The sequence below is a fragment of the Lolium rigidum genome, chromosome 4, assembly GCF_022539505.1.
Source record: "Lolium rigidum isolate FL_2022 chromosome 4, APGP_CSIRO_Lrig_0.1, whole genome shotgun sequence".
Lineage (NCBI taxonomy): Eukaryota > Viridiplantae > Streptophyta > Magnoliopsida > Poales > Poaceae > Lolium > Lolium rigidum.
Genome location: NC_061511.1, coordinates 229764641 through 229787921, shown reverse-complemented (window position 1 = coordinate 229787921; position 23281 = coordinate 229764641). Strand labels below are relative to the sequence as shown.

Below are 23281 nucleotides of genomic sequence, written 5' to 3'. Positions count from 1 at the left end.
AATCAAGTACAGTCTTGAGGTTGTGTTTAAAGAATTTGCAGCTGTTTTTGTCAAATGTTTGCTCCTCATAGTGAGTGTACACAGCCATCTACCGACTGAAACAAATGTGATGCCTGTGGAGATGGAATTGGCAAGTTTCAGACATTTTAACTGAAAAGTGAAAAATGAGGGCCTTGTTTCCAAATTAAAATTTGAAGATAATGTAACATTCAGTTAACAACAATGTGGCGCCAAAATCGGTCCCACATAGTAAGGAAGAGACAAATTATGCACATATGATGCAGCACTTACCAATTCACCAGAAGCAGTCTATCACGGGGAAAACCAAAGAATCATGACTAGACAACAGGCAAGTCCATTCAGTAAGATCACAAACACATTTGAGTAGGTAGGTAACAACTGAAATGTAGAAGACATGAACACTAAGGCGCAAGCATGGCAATCAACTCCTTCATAACAGAGGGGCAGCTCGTGATCAGGTGATCGAATCCATCAGTGGTTGCGACAGCCTTCAGCTTTCCCGGAGCGCCCAGAAAATCGTAGCATGCCTTCTTCAGCCCGTCACAACTGTGGCGCTCAGCTAGAGCCAGGATGGACGTCGTGGTGCTCACATCGATGAACCTGCACAGCTTATCTTCACATATGAGCTTCAGCCGTTGGAGACCATACCTATCTGCCGCACCGAGCAGGTGCTGCCACATCACATCTTCATCATCTTCCTTCCCCAGCTCTGGCTCCAAGTCACTGTAAATGAACGCAAGCACTGCCCTGAAAACTCGAGCATCCATGTCCTCTACAGTTATGGCGCCGGCAGTCGCCGTACTGCCCTCTTTCATCGGGCCAAAAAGCTCAGCCTTGAAGACTCTAGACCGGGCCGCGAGGATGCACCGGTGCGCGGCGAACGCCTCGGTACCGACCTTGAATGTGACGTCCGTGCCTTCCTTGGCCATCAGGAGATCGGTGAAGTGACGCTGCATGTCCGGTGGTGGCACCGTGATGAACGGTGAAGTGGTGCCCTTGGCGTCACCACCCTCGATGACGAGGACATCGCACCTGATGGTGAAACTATCATTCTTGAGATGTTCTGAGTTCTCCAGGGTTTCCCTCTTTATAAATTCGGATGAGCACAAACCACCATCTTTGACACGGAAGTCATATGCTCCGCGCTTGCGAATGTGTGATGGCCCCTGTTTCTCGGCCTGGTCGATGAAACTGAACTCGTACTTCACCTTTACGGGCATTGTAACATGCTGAGCAAGGATTAAAGACACGGAGATGAAGCCGGCGTTGCCCGACGAGCCATTCGGGTAGTACCGGAGAAGCCAGAGATAGTCTCCAACTCTGAAGGAGCGAGATTCGATGTCATAGCCGTTGAGAAAGTCGGCCTTGGTGGAGTTGGTGCGCGAGTAGCCTTCGACCACAAGAAGGTGGTACCCACTGGCAGAGCCGGCGTCGCTGATGGCCGACGTGGAAGGCCATAGCTTGCCGTCTTGGATCAGGGACACGCCTGCGAATGACATGGCGAGATGATCAAACGAGCAGGTGAGAAATGAGAGTACACTTGGACGGGGAATGTAGCCTGAGCGGCGCTGGGCTGGGACGGAGGCGGCAATGGACGGGGGTCGGAGATGGCGCTGGACTTGGATGGAGGCGGCGCTGAACGGGGAAGGGAAGGGAGGCGGCACTTGACGGGGTGAGACGGGCGGCACTCGACAGGGAGTGTAAGGGAGGCGACGCTGGACGGGGATGAGACGGTCGGCGGCGATTGACGGGGCTGAGACGGGCGGGCGGCGGCGCTGGACGGGGAATGGAAGGGAGGCGGCGCTGGACCGGGTGAGATGGGCGGCGCTGGACCGGGTCGAGGCGACGAGGTAGAGAAGTCTATGGACCAAACGGCCTGTTTTCCTGATGCTGGGTCCGGCCCAGCAGATATATCAATTTGTTAGTACCATCTGTTCAGTAAGACAATGAATCTGCTCATCATGTTATTTCGCCTACCTGCTGCAATTTCGCCCTTCCTAATTATGGTCAAGAGTCTATCAGAAGCATCTAAAAAAAGAGTATCTGACGCCTTCCAGGATGTCGACAACTGTCTCAATGCTCAAAAATTTACATGTCATGGGATTTATGGGGTTCACGGGTCAACTTGAATTCTTGCAACACGCCATGGAAAATGCACCCGCACTCGAGGTTTTAATTGTGGATCCATATCGCAAAATCGATGAGGATAATCAAGGAATACATAGTTCATAGGAGTGGTTTGTAGAGTTGGCAAAATGCACCTTTGTGAAAGAGTGTTGCCAATTACAAAGCTTTGTGTCCTATGGAGCTAACGGTTTAATATCATGAGACAACACACTGAGCGATACATGTACATGAGAATATTATCAAACCTATGTCTCCCTCTAGATAAGTGAGACAATCATGTACAATCTTTAGGATGCCGATCTTTCTTCATCTAGCTGGAGTGATGACCTTCAGAAGGCTTCGACGCGAATTGAACAGTGCATCTTTTGCATGGAGTTCACATGATCGGGTGGTATTCGGTCGCGCGCACCCATGCTTTTATTCCAACCGTTTGGTTCTGAAGGGAGCGGCGTGAAGCTCTGTTCTGTGTTGACACCAAGAGACTTTTGGTCCATGATGAAGTAAAAAAGCAGAGAATATCGTGAAGACGAGATTGGGGTATAGCTAAAGAAGGTTAAAGTCTTCGCGATGTTGAGGAACTTGCTTGGTGTTCCAGGATTCGTAGCAGTGGTATAAAAGTGGGGGCGACAGCATAGTGAAGTTCAGAGTCCTACCTTTCAGAGTGAAAATCCAATGTTTGGCCTTAACTGGTTGTGCCTGGCAATGATCTTGTTGGAGCATTATTTTAAGAGCGGGGACTATCTTGAAAGTGAAAGCCTAAGATCTTTGATCGGGCTACGACGGCGTTGGTGCACTGTTCCCTTCTTAAAGGCGTCGCTTTTAGGAGAGTCTGTATTTCAGGTGTTGTCTTGGTGGTGGATGTAGTGGCCTGGGATACTGTGGCGGGACTTTTATTTCTTAGTTTTTTTTTTGCATGTGTGCATCCGTACTACCATTAGAGTGGTGCGTTGTTGCAGAGGCTGGGTGTAATTGATATATTTTAATATTAATATATTCTCTTTATCGAAAAAATAAGGGAGTAAACCCCAAATCAAAGACGACGTCGTGTGGGGTGCTGGCGGTGTTGCGCAGCGTCCACATATGAGGGCTCCGGTGTGTACAAGGCGATGTCGTTCTCGCGCGTCGCTGAGGGTCGACAGAGGCGACGTCCCCAGTGGAGATGGCGGTGGAGCGCTCGTGTGGGTGGTGGCAGTACGTGTGCGACGTAGAGGCGGCGGCGACGTGCTCGGGCATGTGCGCGGTGGCCGTGTGCGAATGGAGCCGACAACTTGGCTGGTGGATGTGGCGGCGGCATGCTCGGCCGTGTGGGCGCTGGTTACCTAGATGTGGAGGTGGTGGTGTTGGCGGCATGCTCGGCCGTGTGGGCTTGGTTACCTGGAGGTGGAGCCATGGCTTGAGGAATTTGCTACGCACACTGGCCAGCTGGGCCTAATCTGGGTTGATCGAATCTAAACCATCCGATTAATTCATACTTGTCCCTAATTAGGAGAAGTAGAAGGTATCGTAAAACTTGTCTTTTCGAGATATTTAGGTGGCGGTTACATCTTGAAGTCATAATATGTTCCTCCCCATCCTATCGTCGCTTCGGTGGTGCGTCTAGCACTAGTGGAGGATGTGTGGAGTTGTGCGTCTGCCGAATCTCCTGAGATCCAGTCGGTTTTCGTATTCCTTGGTGTGATTCAGTCTCTTTTGATCTACTCTTGTCGTCATTAGCAATGGTTGTTACTCTGGTGCGCTAGTCCTTCGAAGACTTAGCACAATGACTTTTCGTCTGTCTCTTACAACAAGCTTTACTACGGCAAGTTTTGCCTCACTCCAGTGATGGATGGGCGAGGACGGCGGCACGTCTTCGGCTCGTGCTAGTGTATGTAGTCGTCACTACACGATTAAAGTACATATTTATAATTTTTTATTACTTTTAAGATATTTGTAATATTGTTGGTGATTATTAAATATCAGTGGAATTTTCACAAAAAAAACAACGGGTGAAAAGTACACACGAAATAGAAAAATATTTCAGCATAGAGTTGTACATGTGCCTCTACAAAATCATAACAAATCTCCAAGGGAAACAACAAATGGTGGCCATCCGTCCAGTTTTGGAGTGCGCCAAAAGGGTTGACATCGGTCCATTTGTCTGGTGTACCGCTTTTAAATGGCTTTGATAGTTCTAGACGGTGTGAGATTCCCCTTTTTCTCTCCACCTCCTCCTCCATTCCTAAGACTAGTCACAATAGGAAGTATCATACACTAGTATCATGTACATGATACTAGTTTGTGATACCACCTCCACAATGCATAGTATCATAATATGGTATCATATTTATGTCATATTTAATATTTTGTAGAATCTCAATGCAAATGTGTGTACATGATGTATTTGTCATGAAGTTTTCTAGGTTTATGTGTCATGATACGGTATCATATTATGATACTACTCTCGTCTCTCTCCTCATTAATTGATGTGCCACATCAGATTTTTGCCTACATGGCATGCATGATACTACATATGATACTCCCATTGTGGCTAGTCTAACTTGCCACCGCCTGACCACGCCACCGCTTTCGAATCACGCTCGGAGTACCTCACCACCTACACACACCAATTCTCGATGTTGTGCCACCTTGCCGACCTCTCCTGCTGCCGGTAGTTGTCATGCAATAGAGTCAACCGCTGCCAAATATTGCACCGCCTCGACCTTCCCAGCCCCCTCTCCCCATCTGACAGCCACCGCACCTCCGATCCCCTAGGCTCCCGTCCTCCCTGGCTGGTTTCCTAGCGTCAGCAGCTACCCAACACCTCGACTTTCCTCCTTGACTCTAGTACCCACACCTTACATACCCGAGATGTTTTTCTCTTTGCTTTGTTTGATTATTTCATATTGTTTAGAATTGTTATTTATTGTATTTATTTATCCCGTTTGTACATCATGGGTTTCTTTCCTTGATGGAAATACCTCCTAATTTTCCAAGGCACTTCAAGCAAAAGATGAAGAAGATATATGGCCAGAGTTCAAGGGTTCTACAATTAGACACGCCATATATATGTAGAATATTATACTTGTATTGTTGTTGTTAGATCCGGATTGCCGTAGCGGGACTTTTTTTTTCTTATAGTTTTTTTTTTTGCTGTGTGCATCCGTACTGCCATTAGGTTATTGCGTTTTTGAAGAGGTTGGGTCTAATTGGTATCTTTTGATACTCCCTCCGGTTCATATTAAATATATCTAGAGTCAATTAATATGAACCGGAGGGAGTATTAATATATTCCATTTATCGAAAAATTATCTGACTTGAGTAGCCGGTCATGTGTTGTGATACGATATGACGAGTAAAACAAAACCAATGCAATGTTCTCCCTTGATAAGTTTTGGTTTGTTTCAAGATGGCCAAGCATGTATTTGTGCTTGTGGAAGGTGTTCTATAATAAGTACTACAAGTTGAAGAGGTTTTAACTCTCCAGCTTGCAAATTCAATGTGTATAATAAGGGGCGCGTTCTTATTTCACAACAATGGTTTGTAAAATTTGTAGAAATTACCTTGATGAAGGAGTAAGCATCACCAACAGCAAAGATTTGTGTTGTACATGATAAGCATTCTTGTACATGAGAATATTATCTATTAATTGTATCTCCCTTTTATGTGAGCGAGAGATAATCATGCACAATCATGAGATTGGTTTAAAAGAATTGGCATATGCTTACATCAAATGTTTCCCCTCATATTGATTGTACACTTCCACGTACTGATTGAAAAAAAACAGTAAATATCACCATAAGCATTTTATCTCATGGTGGAGAAACCCCAAAAAAAACATGACCAGAGAACAAGCATGTCCGGCCAGTAAGATTCAGAAGAAGAAATAAATACTAAAATGTAGTAGAAGAAATAAATACTATGGTGCAACCATGGCGATCAACTCCTTGATAACAGAGGGGCAGCTCCCGACCAGATGATCGAAGCCATCAGTGGCCGCGACAGCCTTCAGCATGCCCGGAGCGCCCATAAAATCGTAGCACGCTTTCTTCAACCCGTCAGAAAGGTGGCGCTCCGCTAGAGCGAGGATGGCCGCCGCGGTGTTCACGTCGATGAACCCACACAGCTTATCTTCACACATGAGTTTCAGCCGCTGGAGATCATACCTATCCGCCGCCACGAGCAGGTGCTGCCAAATCACAGCTCCATCGTCTTCTGGCTCCGAGTCACTGTAAATGAACGCAAGCATCGCGCTGAAAACTTGAGCCTCCATGTCCTCTACGAGTATGGTGCCGTTAGTGGCCGTCCCCTCCTTCATCGGACCGAGAAGCTCGGCCTTGAAGACCTTAGACCGGGCCGCGAGGATGCACCGGTGCGCGGCGAACGTCTCGCCGCTGACCTTGAATGTCACGTCGGTGCCTTCCTTGGCCATGAAGAAATCGGTGAAGTGACGCTGCATGTCGGGCGGAGGCACCGTGACGAACGGTGAAGCGACGCTGACACCGACGCTGGCATAGCCGCTGGCGGCCTTGGCGTCGGCGTCCCCAACGACGACGACGTCGCACCGGATGGTGAAGCTGCCATCCTTGAGGTGTTGCGAATTCTTCATCCTCAGGAGATTGCTGAGTTGCCAGTCGTTGGAAGGGAATTCATATACATGGCCTGCACGAATGCGTGATGGCTCCTGCTCATCGGCCTGGTTAATGAAGCTAAACCTGAATTGCGCCTTCACAGGCTCTGCAACATGCTGATCAAGAGCGAGACCACCGTGGATTAGATTTGCGATGCCCAAGATGCCGTTGGGGTAGTACGTGAGATACCAAAGATACCCTCCGACTCTGAAACGGTGAGACGTGATGCAACCGCCGTTGGGGACGTCGGCTTTGGTGTGCGAGTAGCCTTCGACCACGAGCAGGTGGTACCCACTGGCGGAGCCGGCGTCGCTGATGGCCGGTGCGGATGGCCATAGTTTCCCGTCGCGGATCAAGGATACGCCCGCGAATGACATGGCCTAGACACCGCGAGTACTCTCGGGAAGATCGATTTGCCACAGACCCGTGACGTGCCTGTGAACTTTGCTTTATTACTACTTGAAGTCACGGTTAGGTTACAAGTCTCTAGGGGAACGTGCATATATTAGGCGTATGTGCAGGGACCGACTCGGCGTGCTACTCGTACACTACCCGGACTGTAATTCGTATGCTATGCGGACACACGATCGTTAAATTCTAACACTAGCAATTCATTAATGCTCTGTTCGGATGTTTGCTTTGGAGGGCTAGGTATTGTATTGGGTTGAATGTCTAATATCCAGGATATTGATATTGAGAGTCAATGCCAATATTTCTGTTTGGATGTGTTAGATATTCGGTACCCAGGCTAGATATTGAGGTTGAATGCCAAATGTTGTTTGGATGGTATAAAAGGATGGATTTCATTCCTATTCGGTACCTAGGCAGTAAGTACCAACATAAATATGGCCGAATAGTTTGACAACATTATAAAAAGTTCAATTCATAATACATCAAAAACAAGCACATAATACAAGTTTGAAGCATACAAACTACACAGTCTCATACAAGGATTACAAGTTCTTAGTCTAGCAAGCACATGAAACAAACGCTCATGAATCAAGGCAACATCTGCAATCACTCCTCTCTAACATCCATGGGGAGCACGGCATGCAATCTGCATAGATCAGTTTTAATTAGCACGGCATGTAATCTGTATAGATCAGTTTCAATTAGCATGTCATCTGTAGAAAGTATCATACAAAAACACATCACAGGGATCAAATAAATTGGGACAGAGATAATGAACAACTCCAAACGGAGCTCAGGGACACCAGATCGAAGGGACCCGTGGCACATACCTGCGCTGAAGTAGGTCGCCGGAGCTCGGGAGGTGGTCGCCGGAGCACCTACGAAACCTGCCACGAAAATTACAGAAAATGAGATGGGCGGGAGGGAGATGCCACGGGAGAAGTAGGCTCGCTGGGATTGGAAGGTAGGGGGGACCCCGGCGGAGCCGTTCTGAGGCGGACATGGATGGCGGGAGGCCAGGAGGGCAGGGAATCTGAGCCGCCGCCGGCGACGGTAGGGTTCCGCACTTCCGCCTCCGTCTTCGAGCGAGAACGAATCGGTGTGGGGAGCGAGTCGAGCGACGCCAGCCGAATACCGACCCAATCTCCACCCGAACCCCTCGACATCGTCTGCCCAGTTTTTTTGCCGTTCGGCCAGACATTAGATATCGAGTCCGAATACCTGGGCCGAATGCCTATGCCCGCCAAACGCATGGAATCCAGGTATTCGGGGGCCGAATGTCCCGAATGCCCAATACCGAGCCCGAAAGCAAACATCCGAACAAAGCCTAAGAAGAAAGTTCACATTTGGTCCTTAAATTCCAGTAAAAGTTCACTTTTGATCCTATAGAACTTTCGTTTGCTTTAAATTAAATCTTCAACTCTCAGAATCTTTCACTTTTAGTCATTATCCCGGTTGAGCTATGCAAATATCTGCCATCAGTCGCCAAAAACTCAAACCAACGGTGCAAGGGTAAAGAGGCGGAACGATGCTGCTAGGCAATCAAGCATGCCTTTGTGGCGCAAGTGAATTGGAAGGGAGAGAAATCAAGTGAAAGACTAGTTCAGGGACCCAAGGGTTTCATTGTTTTCTTTGCATTAAGATGTTGGGTTCCACATCTCAGCTAGTTTGGACTTGGTATGATTCTAAAATAATTTGGTTGGTTCACTATTTCTTATTTCCACGCCAGCAATCTGCTGAGTTATTCGGAGAGTTCAAGATTCGTTCTAGACTAAAAATATGTTTTGGAACCAAAAGTGAACTTTCCCAAGAGTTCAACGATGAGAAGTGGACTTTCTTCATTAATTAAGTACTCCTTCTATTAGAGTATCTCAACGTGCTCTTCCTCCATTTTTATTTTCTTCGTCTTCTAGGTTTTTCAAATTTTTTTTTTTTTGATAAGAGGCGTAAACAGTAGGCCTAGCATGCGTTAAGCAAATCTAGGCCTTGAAGATGGACCAATGGTTGTTGGTGGAGATGGCTTCTGTAGCATGTGCATGAGGTGCTCGCTAAGAATCTACTAGACTGGATGAGCGCTTCCATTTTACTTAGAGGGTGTCTCGGGTAAGCGATATTCCCAATTTCTAGTAGATGAGAGTTATTCTTTGTTCTCCAGAGAATAAGTGTCACACCCCAACTTTTTCAACCATGTTTAGTTGTCCAAAGTGCAAAAATCAGGGGGAACAAAAACTTTTTCTAAAGACTAATTAAGATGATTTGTCTTGTTCTGCTTGTTATTAAATTGCCTTGCTCTGCTAGTGGAGGAATTGTCTTGTTGTACTTGTTGCTTTTGCCTTGAGTTACCTCATAGAACCACACCTCTAGTGTTAAAGCAACATAACAACTCACTAAATAAAACACAGGTGTGGCCCTGGAATTTTTTTTCCTTTCTTTACCAACGCATAAACCCTATGATTGGTGTTTCCCCCATAAGTACCTCAACACACAATTTCTAGTCTCCAGAAAAATAGTGAAGCTATGGTCACTCTTGTACCACCTTAACCTCCTCCCTTCAAAAAAAACATTTGAGAAAAACATCTCACAAAAATCACCAAAGCTATTTATTTTATCCCATAATTGAAAACCCTAATTCAAAGGATCTTGTCAAAAACCTCTCTTTTAAAAATTGGCTATGATCACCTTAGATCATAAGATCACAAAATAGTTACTAAAGTGATTTTTGTTTTAACCCAAAGTATTTACCAAATGGCTTACCCTTACTTTATGTGACTCAAAAATCTTGTAAAGGCTTTTATTTGTAGTTCTGGTGTCTTCAAATAAAATGGAATGATCCATATTTTATATTCCTCTATGGATCATTCTACTCTTCTACAACCTCTCCTCTTTTTAATATTTCAAGAAATCATATTTGATTAAATCAAAATCAAGGCCATAGACACCAAAATAAAAGTTAGGACTATTTGATCTGTGATCAAATATCCATGGCATTATCTTTGCCCTTAATACACTTCACATATCCATCAATCAATATCACACCTCCATATAGTCTTGACCTTGGAAAATTACCTTTTTGTTTAACAAATCAATCTCCATTGGTATACCTATCTCTTCAAGAAAATTTTCAACTTGGCTTAACCATTTTGATAACCTCCTCTATATCATCTTGCCCTAGACCCCACCTAGCAAAAGTAGCTTGATATGCTCCAACAATCTTCATTTGCTTCACCTCAGCTCCTTTTCTTTTTATCTTTAAATTTTTAGTACTACCCTCTCCCTCTCATCTAGTCCCAAGAATATAGATCCCACCTTTGATTTAAATATCTTCCAAAATGGTGTTAGAACTTGACAAACCCTATATACCACCTAGACCATCATCACGCACCTCCATGAACCCTCCTCCAACAACACCATCTCCACCACATTTTCTCATGTCACCTCATTCTTGTTCCTTTTCAAACCATGCCAAGCTTGTGCACCCCTTGATATTGCTTGATCAATTTAACTAGATTTAGATGTGCGCCTTGGCGCACGACCCCGTAAATTTTAAACAGATATAAATTTAAATAGATATAGATTTTAGAGGATTTAGAAAACAAAATTAATAGTGCAATTATAACTAAACTCACAAATTGGGAAAAGATCAACAATGCTTATACACAATCAAGGAAAGAGCTAAATATACTACAATAACTGACATTTTGTGTTTCCTTTTGAGAGCAATAGAAGGTACAAAAGTTATAACATCTAAGCTCGTTGCAGTTCGATCTTCAGAGGCCACAACGCATAGAAAACATAAATCTAATATGTAGCTGCACGGCCTGATGCTAACACCAGTGACATCACTAATTGGATAACCTCGGGCATTGGAATTCCCATGCATCGCCATAGAAAGATCTCTACACTGGGAGTAAATGTAAGACCATTTCTCTGGCCTTTTACCGAGCAAGAACCGGTCTCACTCCCCTTCCCAATCCACTACAGGAAATAAGGGTATCTTCATCTTCATTGAGCACACAAGGAGAGTGAGGTACAATCATATAATGCACAAGAGATCCCCTCAAGAACTTTTTTTTTAGCATATGATCATCCAGCAGTATCTCATATAATCAATCTTATATTGGGAAAATGAATAATAGACAGAAGATCAAATGTGAAAAAATCAGCAAAAGCTTGTACCCAAAAAGATGATAGTGCCCTTAGTTTTTATGTGCGCTGTGATTCTTCCATTTGCGATCCGCACCTCAAAACATTTTTACCTCAAACCGGAAGCCAGCAATCAAAAGCCATCTGATCTCCACAGTTTTAACTCTATTGCATCCTCCACAGTTTTGGGAACTAAAAGAGAACCTTGTATACCAGATACACAGAGGTAGCCACATGGACAGCTGCAAAATAGACCTTTTTTATTTCAGCCAGCTCCAAAGCCATCTGATCTCCATGCGCCACTTCATGGAGAGGTAGACACATGGATATTCTATGCGGGGCATCTTTTTACAAGTCACTGATAAAGAACATTGAGTGTCATATCCTGGTGTATTGAAGCCAAAACAGAAAGAGCATTGCAAAATTTACTAAACGCAACATACAGAAAAAAAAAGAATCTCATGAAGACAGAAGTATTAATACAGCTCACAAACCTGAAATTACAGGCTCATTATGTAAACGGGACATTCTGGCCTTTTCTTAAATATTAGTTACATCAAACATGTAGGCAATAGAAGTAAAGGTTTCATTACAGTTCATATTTCTCTTGTATTCAGGAGATTTTTTGAAATAAAATCTCAATTGCAACATTCTGGTTATGTAAGAGATCTTAAATATTTTCTTCTTCAATTTATGAATTTTCTTAAGCCTAATACACAAAATGCATTTGGATAATTTAGCACCATGCGTAAACATAGAATTTTTTGCATGAAAAACATTGCGAGGGAGAAATACATGTCATAGCCTTCGCATCTCAGTTCATACTGAGAGGGGATTTGTGCACAGATGGCATCACAACAGCCTCAAAGTTACACCCATGAAGCCATGATCATGCCCCATTCACTACAGCTTAGGTAATGCCTTTTCTGAACTAAGATGCATATGTAGAAAGCAACATGCTTGTTCTAAGTTTAGCATACTACTACTACTTGCCAAAGTGAAATACCTTGAGAAAAAAAACACAACAGCTGACTGTACCCATAATGGTCGGTCCAAATCTTTTAGCACGGAACATTGTCACTTTCATCTAAAAACCCCTTTTACAGGTTGCAATCAAGTAAGTAGAATTAAATTAAAATATAAAGGGGTTTTATAAGAGAATATAAATGCATACTTCCTCTTTTCTCGATTTTCTCTTGGCTTTTTTAGTAGCACTGCATAGAGCGGAGACTATCAGAAATGTAGATTTTCGCTCAGTTTTTTTCCAGTATGGCCTGCATACCTGGGGATAAATTCATCTCGTAGCACAGAAGATTTTGATTATACAACTTATCCAGAAAAAAGTTGAACGTGCGAATAGAAAGTAAATCTAAACTATTTCTCTCCTCGTGGTCATGTCATCAAGGAATCGACATATGGAGGCTTGCAACCATGCAGTTTTGCGTATATCACTACCAAGTAGATAAATCCATGATAGTAGTAGTAGAATAAATTACCTAGATACACTGAGCTAGAAGATGTTGATCTATACACGGCCAGGCACGCCTCAGATGTCCACGGTGGCAACCCCATGAGCACCATCCTATGTTCTATCTACACATTTTCAAATTAATGTTAAGGAAAATAGGTCAGCTCTTGGCGGTACAGAGGTATCAATATATTAGGACAACATTTTCCACCTCACAATATAGTTCTTGTTCTTTTTATAGATCATTATCCAAGGCCGTCAGCGACGATGACCTGCCCCTGGAGTGGAGATGAAAATATAGGAACATAATGAAACAGGGTTAGGAATAGGAAACTAACTCAAAACATCAATAAGGACATGTGGTGGCTCGTGCAGAAGAAACCTCTTTTCAGTGGCTGCACCACCAGGTGCCGGAGTTGCAGGCCCATCCATAGACGCAGTAGACAATGGCAGCCCCTCTATTGGGTGTTGGGAGCGTCTCCATTGGCGTTTGATCAACAATTGGGGTCAACAGCAGAGTTGAAGCTATTGCGGAATCCTTGATGACCAGGGAGCCTGAATCGAGAACGGTAGGGACAGTGAGAACATCTGAAGCAATTGGTATACCTGTGGTACAGAGATAGTTTGCAACACGTAAAGCGATCAATTGAGAACTTCATATTTTCAAAATCAGCGGCATCATCAAGAATGTAGCAAACCTGAAACATCTAATGTTGCCATTAAACCAGACTTCCAATCTTGTACCAAAATCAAACTGAAATCCCCATTCCCAACCCTTAATCCAAAACAATGTCAGATGAATCAGCAGGTTTTACTACTAAAAGAAGACAAATTCCAGGAGTATGAATATCATTGAAAATCTAAACACATGATGCATGCACATGCCATTCATGGGTACATAAAGAAAAGAACTTGCTAACTAAAATATTAGTATAGAACAAACTGACTGGTTGATCTATGTGCCAGTCTAGACACACACAAAATATTCAGCTCAATATCTCCAATTCAAGCATGCTAAGCTTACTTTCTTTTGGTGTGCAACTATAAATTGTTCTGGTCTGTTAGCATAGGTGGCAAGCACGAATCCGCATACACATGTGTAGGTAAACTCTGAATAAACAACACTCACCAAACATGAAAGACATCCTCATGAGCCTAATTGTGCTCCATTCAAATCCTTCAAAGCCTCCAATCCTTGCACATACAAATAGGAAAAGCCCCAAGTCAGCTCATTGATGTCAATCATCGCAGTAATTGCTTGCCAATTTTTTCTCTCTAAAGGTTGGTTCATCAGATTATTATAGGCAAGACATTGATTTAAATATTATTCAATATATTTCATGCAGAGATTAAAAAAATCAAAGGGTAGTAACAATAGGAAACAATTGACCACCATTGCACCCTCAGATCGGATGCAAACATCCCTCCGCCAAGGGAAGGAGTAGCATATGCAAATTAGGAGCGTGCATTTACAATCAATCAACATAAATAAATAATTTGGTTTCTTATTGAAATACAATCATGAACAAAAATAAGGAAAATTAGAAGCACATTGATACCCTTTGACCGTGATCATCTCATTCTCCAAGAAAAATATATAGCAATCTGAACTGAAAATTACTTTTCAATTGCACATCATACAGTAAACCAGAACATTGCAGTGGTGGAAAGTATGAAGTTTCTGTACTGTACCTTATTATTGCTGAGTGAATGTGGTTTACACCTTTGTTGGAGCAGATCTGTGGTGATTCGTTGTGTCCTCTTCCTCTCCCATCTCCTTCACCTTTTTTTCTCCCCCTTCCCATCTCCCTCGTTAGCAGCAACCAATCACCCACACATCTGGATACAACAGGAGAAAAAAATTAAGCGAACCTAAATTTCAGCCAGAGAGAGAGAGAGAGAGGGAACTCGAACCGGCACAATCGACGCCCTCCTTCTGCCCCAAACAAACATCGGTTGGGTGGAGAGGCAGAGCCCGTCCGGCCGGCGGCCGCTGCGCGAGATGGACGCCCATGCGGGGTGCAGTGCGCCACCGGGGTCTCTCTTCCTCCTCAATTAATCCCCTGTTCACCACGCTCCTCTCTCTCTCTCTCTCTCTCTCTCTCTCTCTCTCTCTGCTTCTCCCCTTCCTTACGATCCTCACCAGCAGCGGCATGCCTCCGTGTCCCGTGTTTCTCCTTCTGTGCACGATCTGGGCAGGGGCTAGTAGGCAGGAGGAAGTGCCATGGTAGGAGACAAGGTAGGGGAAGATAGAGGATGAAGGAGAAGGGCAGCGGTGGTGGTGCAGGGGAAATCGAGATGGAGCTCCGGCCGCCGCCCTCCACCTCCGGCCGCCGCTCCTCCGGCCGCCGCCCTCCACCTCCGGCCGCCGCCCCTCCAGCGCTGCTCCCCGCCGCCGGTCGCCGCCCTCCATCTCCCGGCCGCCGTCCCCGTGCGCCCGCCCGCCCCCGTGCGCCTCCCTGCCGCCGGCGCTCTCCCGCCCGCCCCAGCCATCTCCGCCGTCCGACGACACGCGGTTGCCGCCCGCCCAAGAGGAGCTCGCCGTCCCTGCCCTAGAGGAGGAGCTTCTCGGGCTGGTGGCCGGCTGCCATTGGAAGAAGATTGGGGGAGGATGAGCGGGAGGATTGGAGGAGGAGGCGCTGCAGGGGATTGTGGAGGAGGATGGGGCGACGGGATTGGGAGCTGGCGGCGGCGGCGGCGGCGATGGGAGGGGCGCGAGGGGGAGAGGAGGACGTGCGAGGCGGGTGAGAGCGGAGCGAACGGGCCGCGCGGGCTTTCTCACGACCCGTGGATAAAACGCGGGTTCGTGGGAGGGCCTCGCGCCCTGGACGAAATCGACGGTGAAGATCGCGCCACGTCAGCTCGATCTGACGGCCGAAAATCCAAACGCCTGTGAGAGCCCCATGAGGGTGCAGCAATTATACCGTGAGACTCCACCTCACTCCTCATCAACATCTCTCTTTTCCTCACTTTTCTCCTCCAAAACCCTAGCTAGAGAGCTCCTTCCTTCTCCTTCCCAAAACATGGCCGGGCCATGATTCTTCTTGGCATCAGCCGGTGCACTACCCCCTGGCCCGACCTTTAGCCCACCAAAACCCCCTCCCTGGACACTCTCCTCTTTTCCAAACCGAACCAGGCCGCAGCCCAAACCCACCTGAACCCTAGACGGACCCCAAAACGGGACGCACGCCCGCAGAACCCCTCCTCCCGCTCGACCTCTCCCCCTTCCCTGTTGGGATTTGCCCACGGATCAATCACATGAAACTAGACAAACACACGCACAAAAATTATCGCCAAAGGCACGTATCGTGCCTTGTCTTTTTCTTGTTTATTTCTCAACTCTTGCTTTTCTCGGTACAACTCACGCAGGGTCCTGGTGTGTATTTATACACGGCCAGGGAACACACAACCAACTCAAACAACGAAACCTAGTCCTACAGAGACTCTACTTGGACGCACACACGGCAACAGATGCCATCTAACTCGACTAGAACTCAGCTAGCTGACTCACGTGTAAACACTAGTACTAAGACTCACGTAACCAAGTACGTATAACTCCTATTCAGATTAGACACTAAACGTGGCCTAAACTAACTGTGGCAGAAAACAACCACGCACCCAGCTAGCTTAGACCCAAAACGACCCGGACAGACTCACATGAGACCTAGGAAATTAACCTAAACTTACCAAAGTTTAGATTATTTCCAACAATCTCTCCCTAATCTAAACTTAAACTTGTTATCTCCTCGTACTTCTTCTGGTTTTGACTCCTCGCAGATTCGCGGCTTGTCGACTCAACTTCAACGCATGATCCGGACTACCAGCCCACACGGTCGCATCTACGCGTGCAACGTGCAAGATTGGACGCACCATCAGTCTTCACGTCGTTACTAACTTAACTGGTCATTGTCCCACTACACGCCAAGCTTGATCTCCTCGCCGAGACACGCAGATGGCCTCCTTACCACCTTGTCTTCGCCCACGTCGATCCTTGCTCCAGGGAAACTCCTCGAACGTGACGCGCTTCAACTGCAACGGATCCTCACAGAAACAAGCACTTGGACACAACGACGACTCATGGACTCGACGCCGACTCGACATGCAGACGTGCACACACTTGACTCTTTGACTCATCGGACTCCTCCGAAGACGACCTTGACGAAACTCCCGGATGACGATCTTGATGAGACTCCCGTACGGCACCTCGACACCACCTCTCCCATCAACGATCATCCACCTCCGCCTCGCCGACAACAACACCCCGCCGTCCCTTCCGTGTCGCTCCGCTGAGCAACGATCGCCCGCCGCCATGCTGACGACATGCTCGCCGTCTCCACCCGGCCGCTCCGCCGAGCGACGGTCGCCCGCCCCGAGGCGCTAGTAGGGTCGCCTCCCCGGGGCAAGCGTAGCTTCAAATCTTCGACCTCGCTCTGATACCAATTGTTGGGATTTGCCCACGGATCAATCACATGAAACTAGACAAACACACGCACAAAAATTATCGCCAAAGGCACGTATCGTGCCTTGTCTTTTTCTTGTTTATTTCTCAACTCTTGCTTTTCTCGGTACAACTCACGCAGGGTCCTGGTGTGTATTTATACACGGCCAGGGAACACACAACCAACTCAAACAACGAAACCTAGTCCTACAGAGACTCTACTTGGACGCACACACGGCAACAGATGCCATCTAACTCGACTAGAACTCAGCTAGCTGACTCACGTGTAAACACTAGTACTAAGACTCACGTAACCAAGTACGTATAACTCCTATTCAGATTAGACACTAAACGTGGCCTAAACTAACTGTGGCAGAAAACAACCACGCACCCAGCTAGCTTAGACCCAAAACGACCCGGACAGACTCACATGAGACCTAGGAAATTAACCTAAACTTACCAAAGTTTAGATTATTTCCAACATTCCCGTGCATGCACCCTCTCCTGCTGACGTATGCCCTCCTACGTCACCCCCATCCAATCGCCCCAACGTCAGCAAAGTGACATCCATTGGCCAACGCCTTCCCGCGCGCCCAGCCATTGGACGTCGCCACCGCGCACCCCGCCTGCTGCCTCCTCACTCGCCTATATAAGGCACCCCCAGCTCGCTGTCCTCCTCCACAACATCCTAACCACCCTTCCTCCTCTGGCCGAGAACGCCCAGCGCAGCTCTGCTGCTGTTCACAAGAGGGAGCACCGTCCGCCCGTGGTCACCGTCGGGTGGCGTGGAAGATGACGACGCCGCCGGACGTCCTCTCCCCTCACTCTCCCTTCCAACTCCTCACCCATGTTCTGCGCAACCTCGCCCGTCTTCTTTTCGCCGCCAGGATCACCGGTGAGCGCCGCCGTCGCCGTCCGTCCGGGGACGTCTGCGGAGGAACACCCGCCATGGCGAGGTTACTGCAGGAGGGGAGCCCCTGGACGCGCGCCCTTCGTCTCCCTCGACCTGCCACCGTCCGCCGGACCCTCGCCGTCAACCTCCGTCGCCGCTGGTGAGTGCCAGACCGCCCCTGCTCTTTTTCCCGTCCACCTCGAGCGAGCGCAGCCGCGGGAGGACGAAGCCCCCCGAGCATACGCTGCATGGCCACGTCGGCCATGCAACGGCGCCTGGCCCACCTGGCCCGCCTAGGCCCCTCCTCCTTCTCTTTTTATTTTACTTCCCCACCTCCATCTAGAAAACCCTCCTGGGCCGGCCCACTTTTTCGAACTCGCGCGGCCCAGACGTTCCCGCCCATTTTGGGTTTCGAAATTTGCTGTTAAAATATGTTGAAACCAGTAGCACTGTTTTGAGTATAACTCGAGATCCACAAACCCAAATCAAGTGAAACAAATTGCGTTAGTTCAAAAATTTAAGTACCTTTCCAATGGCACTGGTCCCATATTTTTAGGATTTTTCTACAATTTTTGGTGAATTAAACTTCTTCTATGAGTACTGCAGACTCTAACAAATTCCTAAAATTGTAGGATAAATATTTTTGGGTGAATCCAATTGGGTTGGTCTTGTTTTAGTACTAGCCATCTAGGAAAAATAATATTAGTCTCTGTTCCTGCATATTAGGTACTGTGAGTATTGTGTATATGTGACATGGATTGTTGAACCAAAACTTTTTGGTTTGTTTTAAAACTTTAACCACCTCTTTGTATTAAAAATTGGTCAACCAATGTTTTATTCTTGCAAAACAAAAATTCTGCAACTAAACATTAGTTATATTGTTTCCAAAATAGTTTGGCATATTGTTTACTTTCTATTCTTGTGTAGTGTTTTATAAGCAAAATAAAATAGGAAGAATGATTTTCTGTTTTTCCAAAAATGTTTGCAAATAAAATATAAATGTTTTTTTATGCAAAACCAATGCACTTATCTTCCTTGTGGTGTTATCTAATAGGGAATAAATATTTTATGCCATGATAATAACCAGAGAGGCAATTGCTACTTTGTGATGCTCTCATGCCTATGTTAAGCAAGATAATTTGGTTTTTCTTTTAAAATGATTTGAAGAAACTATAAGTTCTTGGTATGATAACACTTAGTAAAGTGGTTAGCTATTGTTTATTGATTGTTGAATGTTGTTTTGTTGGTACAATGTGTTGATTGTGTTCCTTTTATATTTTACCGACGATAGATGCGAACCATTCCGGAGAAGGAGAAGAGGTGGATCGGACAAGGATTTTATTTATATTGTTGGAATTCTTATATGATGGAGTTGAAGAAGTCCAGGGACAAATAAGCCAAGGCAAGCCATCTCTTGATCTCTAATTGACGTGTCTCATATTGTTGTCACCTTATTATTACTCTTGTCTCTTGATCTTGTGTGTGTTAGTCTCTTTATCTTGTCCATGCATGCTTTGTCTTAAGCATGATGATCCTCTTGGTCATACTTCATGATCATCTTAGTAATTGTTGGTATACTTGTTGATCATGGCTATGCCATCCTACCTTGTTGAGTTACATGCTTTCCTTAAGCATGTGACACTTCTTGTCGATTCACTCCTACACCCCTTGTGAGTGTAGTAGTAACAACATCATGATCTTGGTGTACTCTCATTTTGAGATGAGTATGCCTACCTACCTTAGGTATGTCAAATATCGTTGACCACTGATACGTCTCAAACGTATCTATAATTTCTTATGTTCCATGCTAGTTTTATGAAAATACCTACATGTTTTATACACATTATATGTCATTATTATGCGTTTTCCGGAACTAACCTATTGACGAGATGCCGAAGGGCCAGTTCCTGTTTTCTGCTGTTTTTGGTTTCAGAAATCCTAGTAAGGAAATATTCTCGGAATCGGACGAAATCAATGCCCAGCATCTTAGGATCACGCGAAGCTTCCAGAACACCCGAGAGCCGCCAGAGGGGGGCCACAGGCCCACCAGATGATAGGCCGGCGCGGCCAAGGGGGGGCCCGTGCCCCCCCTGTTGTGTCGTCGCCTCGTTGACCTTCTGACGCCGCCTCTTCGCCTATATAAAGGTCCCTGACCTAAAACACGATACGAAAAAAAAGCCACGATACGGAAAACCTTCCAGAGCCACCGCCATCGCGAAGCCAAGATCTGGGGGACAGGAGTCTCTGTTCCGGCACGCCGCCGGGACGGGGAAGTGCCCCCGGAAGGCTCCTCCATCGACACCACCGCCATCTTCATCAACGCTGTTGTCTCCCATGGGGGGGAGTAGTTCTCCATCGAGGCTCGGGGCTGTACCGGTAGCTATGTGGTTAATCTCTCTCCTATGTGCTTCAATACAATAATCTCATGAGCTGCCTTACATGATTGAGATTCATATGATGATGCTTGTAATCTAGATGTCATTATGCTAGTCAAGTGGGTTTTACTTATGTGATCTCCGGAGACTCCTTGTCCCACGTGTGTAAAGGTGACAGTGTGTGCACCGTGTGGGTCTCTTAGGCTATATTTCACGGAATACTTATTCACTCGTTATGAATGGCATAGTGAAGTGCTTATTTATATCTCTTTATGATTGCAATGTGTTTTGTATCACAATATATCTGTGTGCTACTCTAGTGATGTTATTAAAGTAGTTTATTCCTCCCGCACGGTGTAATGGTGACAGTGTGTGCATCGTGTAGTACTTGGCGTAGGCTATGATTGTGATCTCTTGTAGATTATGAAGTTAACTATTGCTATGATAGTATTGATGTGATCTATTCCTCCTTCATAGTGTGATGGTGACAGTGTGCATGCTATGTTAGTACTTGGTTTGGTTATGTTGATCTGTTATGCACTCTAAGGTTATTTAAATATGAACATTGAATATTGTGGAGCTTGTTAACTCCGGCATTGAGGGTTCGTGTAATCCTACACAGTTAGTGGTGTTCATCATCCAACAAGAGGGTGTAGAGTCTAGCATCTATCTATTTATTCTGTTATGTGATCAATGTTGAGAGTGTCCACTAGTGAAAGTATGATCCCTAGGCCTTGTTCCTAAATACCGTTATCGCTGCTCGTTTATCGTTCCGCTGCATGTTTACTGCCTGCAATATTACTACCATCAACTGCACGCCAGCAAGCACTTTTCTGGCGCCGTACTACTGCTCATATTCATTCATACCACCTGTATTTCACTATCTCTTCGCCGAACTAGTGCACCTATTAGGTGTGTTGGGGACACAAGAGACTTCTTGCTTTGTGGTTGCAGGGTTGCTTGAGAGGGATATCTTTGACCTCTTCCTCCCTGAGTTCGATAAACCTTGGGTAATCCACTTAAGGGAAACTTGCTGCTGTTCTACAAACCTCTGCTCTTGGAGGCCCAACACTGTCTACAAGAATAGAAGCACCCGTAGACATCAACCACCCTCACTTCTATTAGTGTTGGTTGGTTAACACCACAAATCTGAAAGTATTTTCCCTCTTATGTTGACAACATGCATGCTTACCCTAAGCATGTATGCCCCCTTGACCACCTATATTAGCATCTTCTTAGTGGCATGATGATTAACATCATGACCCTTGTTTAATCATACTACTTATGTTGTCCCTATGCATGCTTATCCTAAGTATGTATGATCCCCTTGACACCTCATTTATCACCTCCTTAGTGGTATGATGGTTGGCATCATGCCACTGTTGTCTCTTAGTTCTTACATGAAACCATAGGTTGGGAACCCCTTGGAAAAATACCTTGTTGAAAAGAATTTTTGGAAAACCTTGGGTAAGTTGGACTTACCTAAGTGTGTGTTTATGAAAGAAAAGGATCTTGGCAAAGATGGTTGGAAAGAGAATCTTGTTTATGAAAACTTTGGCGTCTAAGTATTCACCCGTAACAATTAACCCGCGCAACCACATCTACTCCAACGTGGGCACGGAGCTTAGCGTGACGTTTGTTCTTCTTAGCATGAGGCACCGCACAACTATACAAGGGTACGGTTACCCCCGAGTCCGGGTTGTCATGGTTGGGACAATAGTATAACGGGAGGCCTTCGGGGCTGACCCGTCCGGAAGACACTATGGGTCTCCTGGCTTGGCGGTGGAGCCACGCTCAAAGGGAGGTGAGCTGCCACGGTGCCGGGGAGGTACATACTCCATAGGGTAGGACTTCTTGCTAAGTCGAATGGGCGAAAGGCTATGTTCGGGTATCCGTCGTGGCATATGTTGTTATGCGGGGATGATGCCCACACGATAGGTATCCGGATAGAGGTGGGGAAAGTGTGCAAACTCTGCAGAGTAAAATCTATTCGAATAGCCGCGTCCGCGGTCATGGACGGTTGGAATGGCTGTTGCTTAGCCTGATGAGTTTTGTTTTACAAAGTTGTTTGACAAAGGAAAGGAAAGAACTTGTTTGAAGTACCGGAAGGGTACGGGAAAGAATGTGTCGACCATATGAAGATGGTCGGGAAGGATAAATAAAATTGGGTTATCCCATCCTAGTGTTTTATGTTGTGGAACTCTTTTGAAGTATCTTCTTCAACAAAGATATAGAGATGTCATAGGATATCTTTTGAAGTATCTTCTTTAAGAAAGATATAGAGATGTCATAGAAATGTCTTATCACCCTCTTAGTGTCCCCTTCAACTGTGATGTGGGATGCTATATCCACAAGAGAAACTGATTCTCTTTCACATGCTATATCCACAAGAGAAACTGATTCTCTTTCACATGCTATATCCACCGGAGAAACTATTCTTCCTCTCTTGTCTTCTTTAGTTAGAATTGTTATCACCTTCTTGATGGTTTGCGAGTACAATTCAAATGTACTCACGGCTTTGTCCCCGGCTATTTACTTGGCCAGACCTGGAGGACTTCGACAGATGAAGAAGGAGTTGACGACGTCTATGCGAGCTAGGAACGTCTTCCCAGTCAGTTGCCTGTAGGGTTAAGGCAGATGACTTGGGCTCTACGCTGCTGAAGTTTCTGCTACTCTGATGGTTAGATTAGGCCCTTTGAGGCTATCTTGTAAAGATGGGTCATGTGACCTTATTGTAATTTTTCTTTTTCCGTTTTGTAAAAGATGATGTAATTTGATATCAGTTCGGTTATGTGTTCA

General features: G+C 45.8%; 1 protein-coding gene and 1 long non-coding RNA gene across 2 annotated transcripts; both read right to left on the bottom strand.

The window, feature by feature from the left end:
• Positions 1–422: 422 nt before the first annotated feature.
• On the bottom strand, positions 423–7132 carry LOC124648376. The gene is made up of 2 exons (XM_047188157.1): positions 6045–7132; positions 423–1911 (listed from the first exon to the last, which is right to left on the bottom strand). The coding sequence occupies exons 1-2, from the start codon at positions 7130–7132 to the stop codon at positions 423–425; spliced, it is 2577 nt and encodes an 858-aa protein (XP_047044113.1).
• A 3632-nt stretch (positions 7133–10764) lies between these two features.
• Positions 10765–11448, bottom strand: LOC124649922. The gene is made up of 2 exons (XR_006986833.1): positions 11343–11448; positions 10765–11222 (listed from the first exon to the last, which is right to left on the bottom strand). It is a non-coding gene; the product is annotated as an uncharacterized LOC124649922 (long non-coding RNA).
• Positions 11449–23281: the final 11833 nt, after the last annotated feature.